The 10,045-nt window shown below is 44.6% G+C and overlaps 1 protein-coding gene across 5 annotated transcripts in view; it reads left to right on the top strand.

The window, feature by feature from the left end:
- The first annotated feature begins 7,666 nt into the window (after nucleotides 1-7,666).
- CCDC180 (coiled-coil domain containing 180) overlaps nucleotides 7,667-10,045 on the top strand; it is a 56,609-nt gene continuing 54,230 nt past the window's right edge. For all 5 annotated transcript variants that reach the window (XM_070375611.1, XM_070375612.1, XM_070375610.1 and 2 more), the window contains exons 1-4: nucleotides 7,667-7,840; nucleotides 8,071-8,144; nucleotides 8,406-8,496; nucleotides 9,730-9,920. In XM_070375611.1, coding sequence (XP_070231712.1) covers nucleotides 8,428-8,496; nucleotides 9,730-9,920 — 260 coding nt within the window. In that variant the 5' untranslated portion in view covers nucleotides 7,667-7,840; nucleotides 8,071-8,144; nucleotides 8,406-8,427. The remainder of the gene's footprint in view (nucleotides 7,841-8,070; nucleotides 8,145-8,405; nucleotides 8,497-9,729; nucleotides 9,921-10,045) is intronic.

Below are 10,045 nucleotides of genomic sequence, written 5' to 3'. Positions count from 1 at the left end.
AGGCTCTGTGGGCCTCAGAGGAAGCCCTTGTGTCAGTCACCTTGGGCCTCCACTCCAGTTTCTTCTGAGCAGTTTCAAATGAACATAGAGTTTGTTGCTATCAATGAAGCATTTGGGAACCTCCGATTTGGCTCCACCCAGGCTCTGACATTTAAGGAAACTGAGTTTTGAAGCAGGACTGGTGGCCTAAGGTCCTAGGGAGGCTTAGAGATTCCACCCAGCAGCCCAGTCCCTGTCCCCAGGGTTTGCTGCCTCCCAGGAGGTCTGGATTATTGAAAGAGAGGGCAGTGCTAGCCCTAAGGGAGATTCCTCATCCACCTGATACTCCTAGGGAGAGAGGCCTACACCTGGAAACTTTTCCCCATGTCTTCTTTAGATGGTACTTGGAGGTGCTCTGCCCAGAAGAAAGGACGTCATGCACTGAGGAGAAGTTCCTGAGGTTTGGCACTCCTGGGGACGGTAAGAGAGTGAGCTATGAGGTGGGGAGCTCTAGCCCAGCTTGCTCCCGCTGAGCCTTACTGAGCACACTGCTCACTGAACCAGCAGCTCCACTCAGGATGTGTGTTCTTTGCCATCCTCCCCCCGACCCACCACCACCACATGCCACCTCTGAGTACCCCAAGTCTCTGGAGCTGCGCAGGCGCCCCAAAGCACTTGGCAGGGAGTCTATGCGGTGCTGGATCTGGTGAGTCTGGAAAGGCGGTATCACTTTTGTATTTCTCCCTCAACTTTAAAATGTATTGTCACACTTTAAAATTTCATAATTTTGTCATATTCTTACTGAGCTGAAGTATTTACCCAAGAGTGGAATTTTTGGGTCATTGAGTATGTGTAAGTTCATTTTTAGGAAATACTACCAAAGAATTTTCAAAAGTGGTTGTAGGAGTTTATACACACGGTGGTGTATGAGCGTTCCAGTTGCTCAGATCTTCACCAACAATTGGTATTGTCAGCATTTTTCAGTCATTCTGGTATAGGTGTAGTGGTGTTTCATTGTGGTTTTCATTTGCATTTTCCTGATGAATGATGATGTTGTACAGCTTTTCATGTCCTTTTTAGCCAGTTGGTTATCTTTCTATGAAATACCTAGTCAAATCTTTTGCCCATTTTTTTTCAGGTATATTGTCTCTTTCATCTTATTAATTCATGGAAATCAGTTACATATCCTTTATGAGGCTTTTTCCTTATGACACATGTTTATTCTCATTCTGTTCTTGCTTTCTTACTCTCTTGAGGGTGCTTTTTGATGAAGTGAAGTTCTTAATTTTAATAAGGTCAAGTTTATTAATTTTTGTCTTTATGCTCCAAGGTCCTGAAAATATTCTCCTATGATATCTACTACAAATGCTATTATTTTAAATGTCCCCATTTAGATTTAAAATCCACCTGGAATTGATTTTTGTCTATGGTGTGAAATGGAAGTCAAGATTAATTTCTTTCCCATATGAATAACCAGTGACCCTGGGCTATTTATTGAAACTATCTTCTCCCCATTGCTCTGCTGGGTCACTTTAGTATATATGACATAAATGTTCACATATGTGGGTCTGGGCTGGACTCTGTTTCTCCTAGTGTTTTTCCTTGTACTACTATGGCATTTTACCCTGTTGACTGTAGCTTTATACAAAGGCTTAATATCCGGTTGTGTAAGCCATCCAAGTTTATTCTTCTTTGAGCTTGTCTTGACTATTCTTGGTAATTGGCATTTCTATGGAAAATTTGAAATTGAATAGTCAGTGTTCACCAGATATCTGAACAAATATGGGCTTCCCTGATAGCTCAATTTGTAAAGAATCCACCTGCAATGGAGGAGACCCCAGTTCAATTCCTAGGTCGGGATATGGAGAAGGGATAGGCTACCCACTCCAATATTCTTGTGCTTCCCTTGTGGTTCAGCTGGTAAAGATTTGCCTGCAATGTGGGAGACCTGGGTTCAATCCCTGGATTGGGAAGATTCTCTGGAGAGGGGAAAGACTACCCACTCCCGTATTCTGGCCTGGAGAATTCCATGGACTGTGTAGTCATGGGCTGGCAAAGAGTCGGAGTGACTTTCACTTTCACTAGATATCTGCTTAGATACTTTATTGTGATTATATAAATCTATGGGTCAATTTGTGGAGAAGTAACATCTTAACAATGGCACCCCGCTCCAGTACTGTTGCCTGGAAAATCCCGTGGATGGAGGAGCCTGGTAGGCTGCAGTCCATGGGGTTGCTAGAGTCGGACACGACTGAGCGACTTCACTTTCACTTTCCACTTTCATGCATTGGAGAAGGAAATGGCAACCCACTCCAGTGTTCTTGCCTGGAGAATCCCAGGGACGGGGGAGCCTGGTGGGCTGCAGTCCATGGGGTCTCACAAAGTCAGACACGACTGAAGCGACTTAGCAACATCTTAACAATACATAGCAAAACAAATGAACAAAAACACACACAAAAAAACCCAAACCAACCTTCATAATAAAAAGGAAGAAATTATAAACTGTGAATATTTGCAAATCATATTAAAAAGGGGCTCACATGCCAAAAATGCAAACAGCTCCTAGAAACTGATAAGAAAAAGAACAGACACACAGTAGAAAAACTGGCAAAAGACATGAACCCAGAGTTCACACAAAAAGAAATGAAAATAGCCTTAAATATATGAAAATATGAATAGAAATAGAATAGAAATGCCTACATATGTTCACCATGCAAAAGAATGTTCAGAACAGCATGATTTGGTAATTCTCTAAACTGGAATGTACATCAATAATAAAAAGGATAAATATTATGCAGTGGGTTATATATTTTTGTAATGGAATGCTATACAGAAATAAAAGTGAACTACAGCCACATTAAAAAAGATATTTGGAACTTAGAAATATAATGAAAGTAGTCCAACATAAAAGTCCAACATTCTGTATGATTCCACTGAAGTTCAAAAACAAGCAAAACTAATTCAGGAGTTAGAGTATCTGCTACCCTTGGGGAGGAAAGGGCAGTGACTTGGGATGGGTACATATGGGGGGCTCCTGGAGAGCTGGTAATGTTCTACTTCTTATGGTACTGGTTACCCGGTGTGTTTCCCCCTGGATAATTTATTAAACTATACACTTATGATTTCCATACTTTTCAGTACATGTACTATGATTCAACGCAAAAAATCCTATCAATTGGATCCAGAACTTTTTTCTGGCAAATCCCAAAGTCAGATGGTATAGTGTTGGGTTCAAGACTCTGAATTACATGGTCTAGATTCATATCCTGGATTTAACCATTTCCTATCTCAGAGATCTTGGCCAAGTTACCAACTCTCTGAGCTTCAGTTTCTTCATCTGTAATATGGGTTAATTGTGGTACCCCCTCTCATAGTTATTGAGACTATTAAACCCTCTCAATAAATATTAGCTCTTTGAGTGGTGCTTCTTGGTCTTCTTTCTATGGACTATAGAGAAGATGGATGATGGCCTATGGAAGAGGAAGGAAAAGGATGAGGTTCGAGTCAAGAGACATTTTCAAATGGGGGAAGATATGATGTTAAGGTGCAGGAAAAGAGAGTCCAAAGGCTTGGCTTCACTCCTTCATTCCCTGTCTCTCACCTCCTGTGCCTCCCTAACACAGGAGGTGGACTGGCTTCACTCCTTCATTCCCTGTCTCTCACCTCCTGTGCCTCTCTAACACAGGAGGTGGGCTCACCAGGTGATCCCCAACTGGTTATTCTTTCCAACTATAACACTTTTGAGTTAGAGGGGTAATGCAAATGCCATCCAAAAGCCAAACACAAATTTTCATGTTTGATCCAAACCCAAACACAAAGGCCCAGAAATTTGGGAATTAAGGAAGGCAAAGTCTCAGCAGTGATATTATGGGTTATTTTTATTTTCTCCATTCAATTTTTTTTTTCTATTTTAAACAATGTGTGTTGCTTACTCTGAACAAAACATCATACCTGATATATCCATGCCTACATATTTGTATCTATACATTAAAAAATTAAAAACCCCCACATTATGGATGTGCCAGAAAGCATCTGGGCAGGGAAAATATGGCTTCTGATGTACAAGTGCCAAGCCAGTAGGACCTCCTCAACAAAACAGAGATCTTGCTAACTGCAAATAATTCCTGAACATTTCCGATTTTTTACCGTGTTTTTCATCCGTAACCTCAGGTAAACATACTTTCTCTGTTTCCAGCTAAAATGAGTCCAATCACTTGTTATAATATTTCACCTTGTTAATAAAACCTGGGACCAAAGAACGGGAATAAAAGGGCTTTCTACTCACTGTTTCTTAAGTTCTGAAAGTAGTCTGGACAGAATGACCACTTGTTTAAGGAAGTTGTCATAGGTAGTAGCATTTATGAGCAATTGGGACAGGGATCCCTCTGAGAGGAGTCAGGAACCCCAGGTCTGTAGGAAATCTGTGCTGGGTTCAGCATCCACCACAGTACCTTCCGCCCTGGCCGTGCAGAACTCTGGGTGCGTGTGTGGGAAAGAGCCACCTCTGGAAGTCAGGCCAGGACACTCCAGGTGTTCCTGCATTTAGCAGGAAGCATTCAGTGTGTCTGAATTATGTGCAGGACACTGTGCTGAGGGCAATCAAAGCTGGATGAAAGATAGGAGGCCATGCCTTCCTCACAGGAAACACTCTCCAATAGGATGCCCTTAACTCCTGCATCTGACAACAACCAATGTACAAGCGATCAATGCAAAGAAATAGAGGAAAACAATAGAATGGGAAAGACTAGAGATCTCTGCAAGAAAGTTAGAGATACCAAGAGAACATTTCATGCAAAGATGGGCACAATAAAGGACAGAAATGGTATGGACCTAACAGAAGCAGAGGATATTAAGAAAAGGTGGCAAGAATACACACAAGAACTATACAAAAAGATCCTCATGACCCAGATAATCATGATGGTGTGATCACCAACCTAGAGCCAGACATTCTGGAATGAGAAGTCAAGTGTGCCTTAGGAAACATCACTATGAACAAAGCTAGTGGAGGTGATGGAATTCCAGCTGAGCTATTTCAAATCCTAAAAGATGATGCTATGAAAGTGCTGCACTCAATATGCCAGCAAATTTGGAAAATGCAGCAGTGGCCACAGGACTGGAAAAGGTCAGTTTTCATTCCAATCCCAAAGAAAGGCAATGCCAAAGAATGGTCAAACTACCGCATTTGCACTCATCGCACACACTAGTAAAGTAGTGCTCAAAATTCTTCAAGCCAGGCTTCAAGAGTATGTGAACCGTGAACTTCCAGATGTTCAAGCCGGATTTAGAAAAGGCAGAGAAACCAGAGATCAGAGATTACCAACATCTGTTGGATCATCGAAAAAGCAAGAGAGTTCCAGAAAAACATCTGCTGCTGCTGCTGCTAAGTCGCTTCGGTCGTGTCCGACTCTGTGAGACCCCATAGACAACAGCCCACGAGGCTCCCCTGTCCTTGGGATTCTCAAGGCAAGAACACTGGAGTGGGTTGCCATTTCCTTCTCTAATGCATGAAAGTGGAAAGTGAAAGTGAAGTCACTCAGTTGTGTCTGACTCTTAATGACCCCAAGGACTGCAGCCTACCAGGCTCCTCCGTCCATGGGATTTTCCAGGCAAGAGTACTAGAGTGGGGTGCCATTGCCTTCTCCAAGAAAAACATCTGCTTTATTGACTATTCTGAAGCCTTTGATTGTGTGGACCACAACAAACTATGGAAAATTCTGAAAGAGATGGGAATACCAGACCACCTGATCTGCTTCTTGAGAAATCTGTACGCAGGTCAGGAAGCAACAGTTAGAACTGGACATGAAACAACAGACTGTTTCCAAATAGGGAGAGGAGTACATCAAGGCTGGATATTGTCACCCTGCTTATTTAACTTATATGCAGAGTACATCATGAGAAGCGCTGGGCTGGATGAAGCACAAGCTGGAATCAAGATTGCTGGGAGAAAATCAATAACCTCAGATACGCATATGACACCACCCTTATGGCAGAAAGCGAAGAAGAACTAAAGAGTCTCTTGATGAAAGTGAAAGAGAGTGAAAATGTTGGCTTAAAACTCAACATTCAGAAAACTAAGATCATGGCATCTGGCCCCATCACTTCATGGCAAATAGATGGGGAAACAGTGGAAACAGTGACAGACTTTATTTTCTTGGACTCCAAAATCACTGCAGATGGTTACTGCAGCCATGAAATTAAAAGACGCTTACTCCTTGGAAGAAGAGTTATGACCAACCTAGACAGCATATTAAAAAGCAGAGACATTACTTTGCCAACAAAGATCTGTCTAGTCAAAGCTATGGTTTTTCCAGTAGTCATGTATGGATGTGAGAGTTGACTATAAAGAAAGCTGAGCACTGAAGAATTGACGCTTTTGAACTGTGGTGTTGGATAAGACTCTTGAGAGGTCCTTGGACTGCAAGGAGATTAAACCAGTCCATCCTAAAGGAAATCAGTCCTGAATATTCATTGGAAGGACTGATGCTGAAGGTGAGATTCCAATACTTCGGCCACTTTATGCGAAGAACTGACTCATTTGAAAAGACCCTGATGCTGGGAAAGATTAAAGGCAGGAGGAGAAGGGGATGACAGAGGATAAGATGGTTGGGTGGCATCACCTACTCCCTGGACGTGAGTTTGAGTAATCTCTGGGAGTTGGTGATGGACAGGGAGGCCTGGCATGCTGCTGTCCATGGGGTTGCAAAGAGTCAGTCATGACTGAGTGACTGAACTGAACTGAACGTATGAGCACATTCAGAGGAGAGGGGGTGAGGTGAAGAAGGGGAGAGGAGGTCAGATTGGGTGGATGGGATGTTGTCACTGTTAGTGGCTGAAAGTATGTGGGGGGTTGGGGTGTGTAAAGACAGAGGGATCCCAGCAGAGGAGCAGGGTGAGGAAGGGTGAGAAGTTTGCTGAAGTAGGAGACTCAGGGTGGGAGCCAGATGCGGGGGCCTCCATGGTCATCTAGGGACTGTGGCTGGGTTTGGTGGGGGCCGCAGTGAGGGCCTTTTGAGAGGAAGAGTGAATAGGTGAGATCTGTATTTAAGGAGAGTTACATGGCATGGTGAGTTGGGTGAATGGAACTCAGGGTCCTCTGCTGCTGCTAAGTCGCTTCAGTCGTGTCCGACTCCTAGCGACCCCATGGACTGCAGCCCACCAAGGCCCCTCCATCCATGGGATTTGCCAGGCAAGAGTACTGGAGTGGGGTGCCATTGCCTTCTCCGAAGGTCTTATAAATTAGCCTTTTCATTATAATTCCATTCAACTCTTGAGGCCTGGATTCTAAGCCCTTATGAGAAAGAGATGGTCTCTTTTAGAGATGCTTTCCATTTCTTATTTGTAGCCAAGCACCACTCTATGCTACTTTCCAGCAGAGATTGGTTTTAACCAAGACAAAGAAGATAGGGAGGTTTTTCTTGACCACAGCGGCTCAGAGCTGCGTCTCCTGTCTCCTATTAGTTTTCAGAACATTCAGTGTGCTGCTCTGGATGCTCTTGCCAGCCCTGAGGTATCCCTCTGCCAGATAAACTGGCCGGAGTTTCACTACTCCACGTGGGGGCTCAGGTCCCTAAGGGCAACCAAGTCCCCTCCCTGGAAAGGAAGTGAGGGCGGGGCCAGCGGAGCTCCCGCCCCTCTGTGTTGCCTTGGAGACCTAATGGGTTTTGTTGCCGTTGAGGTTGGACTCGCCCTGGCTGGCTTGAGTGGTACTTTCTGCAGGTGTGGCCGCAGCCGGGCCCCTGAAGACAGGGCCTCGCTCCACTTCGTGGGGCTTAGAGGGCCTGTCCTGAGACCGCAGCCGCTTCTTGGTGGGCTTGGGGAGCAGGCGTGAGAGGAGGGGGCTGTGCTTCCCAGCAATCAGTAGGTACGGAATTGGCCAGAATCAGACAGCTCCCTCCTCCTCCTCCTCCTACCCGAGTGTCCATTTTGGGGAGGTGGGTGCGGCGGGGGAGGTCCTCGAACAGCTTTCAGCGCCAGTCAGGAGTTCAAGGCCAGGTTGAGATCTGCGCTGACACCTTTTGGGTACGTTGACTTTTCCCGGAAGAGTTTGAAAGAGTCAAGTACAAAACAGTAACCGTCATACTTTGCCCTCAGAGTCAATCTCGAATTTGCACCTGGCGCGTGGCTGGGAGACCAGCCTTCGTGAGTTCCAGTTTTTCGTGCCTGAGGTTTGTTTCCTTTTTACTTCTTCGCACCCCTCCGCCCGCCCCCACCTCCGATTTTTCTTTTAAAGTATAAACTCCGAGGCCTGAGAGGGGCTCTGATGCTTTCTGCTAGAGCTGGGGTGCCTCATTCCCGGTGGGCTCGCCCAGCCTGGCTGCCTGGAGACACTTGTCCTCCAGGGAGGACTTTTCCTTGGAGGCGGGTGGAGAGGCTTTTCAGTATCCGCCTGGTCTGAGACCAACCCGTAGACAACGGCTTCCCTGCAGGGGTGTCCAGCTCGAGGCCAAGATGTCTTCCGTGGGGAAGGTGACCCAGATTCCCAGCGGGAGGGTCTACCAGCAGATCTTCGAGGCTGAGGTAGGCCTGTCCTTTTATTTCCCCTTTCCTGGTCCCCTGCTTCCCTCAGCTTCCCGGAAGCTTCCCTCCCTTAGAAGGCTTCCTTGCCTGGGAACCTAATGAAATAAGGGCTTTGAAATTGTGTTGATGAAAAATAATTCTTATTGTTTCCTAAAATGTAGGAATACAAAATTAGAATGTCTGTTCCTGAAAATTGCAAAATCTATATTAGAATTTAAATTACTCAGAAATAGCCAAAATTAACCTTTGGGTGTCCTGAATCTTTTTTCTATGCATGAAAGCATCTCTGATTTTTCTGTTTAAAAAGTGGGTGTGATTCTATAGCAGTGCCTTAAAACCTCCTTTTTCCCTGTTTGCAGTATCTCAGAGAGCTTTCCGTGTCAGTGCAAAGTCATGTACTTCACAATGTTTAGTGGCTGCCTAGTTTTTGATATAGGACTTCCTGTAATTTATTAAAGTAATGCCCTCTTGATAATTATATAAGTAGTTGGCATTGCCTTGTCATGTCTAAAAAACTGCACAGATGACATCTTAAAAGAAAAACATACTCAAACCCTTCTTTTGAAGTTCTGTACTGCTTATTTAAAGGGGATTTTTATTCCTACTTTGAGTCCTAAGTAATGCTCTTTGTGGAGGGCTTGGAAATTATATTAGTATAAAGAGACTGTAGAAATTACTCACATGATCCTGCTCCCTGGAAGCAACCCTTCTTAACCTTTGGCATATTTTCTCCTCATTGTTTCTCCATGGGTTTAAAATTTTGAAATCACAATGTATAATTTTCATCATAATTTTCTTTTATGCTCTTAATTACTAGGTTTTGTTGTATATCATATCATAAGCATTTCCTCATGTCATAAAAAATCCTTTGTAAGTCTCATTTTTAATAAATTCCTAACATTGCATTGAATGGAGATACTGGGTTTACTTAACCAATCCCCTATTGTTGGACAGTTCCATTTTTTCAATTCTTTGTGATTATAAAAAATGATGGGATGCACATCTTGGTTCTCATTAAAATTTCTTAAAAGATGCCCTCCCAAAAATGTCTGAATGACCAACATGGGGAGTAGAGAGCCCTCCTTCATGGGTATCCCCTGGGGTTGAGGGCCTCCCTCAAAGTGCCTTCTTGCTGGCAGGCTCGCACTTGAGCTTCTAAGGTAGCGCAGGCAGCCTGGGTGCTAGGGAGTCTACAGTTCCAGCTGCCTTCACCGGGTTCTTGCATGGATTCAGGTGCAGCTGGTCCGCTCCCTGGCATCCTCTAGGAAGCGAGCTGTGGAGCGTTCCATGATCCCAAAGGATGGCAGGAAGCCCTTGGTGAAGAAGGTGGATGTCCGTGAAGGCGAGATGATGTCTCCTCGGCAGCGGAAGTGGATGCGCAGCCTACCCAATGACTGGACCACAGAAAACCCTGTTCTTTACAGGTAGGTCCTGCTTTCCAGGCCACAACCCCACACACCAGGGGTGGTCAGGATTTTCAAAAACTCAAGAAGAGCTCCCACAAGATGAGTACCAGATGGGAATGAAATCCCAGGTACCTCCTCTGAGA

Source organism: Bos mutus, chromosome 8 (assembly GCF_027580195.1).
Source record: "Bos mutus isolate GX-2022 chromosome 8, NWIPB_WYAK_1.1, whole genome shotgun sequence".
In the NCBI taxonomy this organism is placed as follows: domain Eukaryota; kingdom Metazoa; phylum Chordata; class Mammalia; order Artiodactyla; family Bovidae; genus Bos; species Bos mutus.
This window is presented reverse-complemented; position numbering and strand designations above follow the sequence as displayed.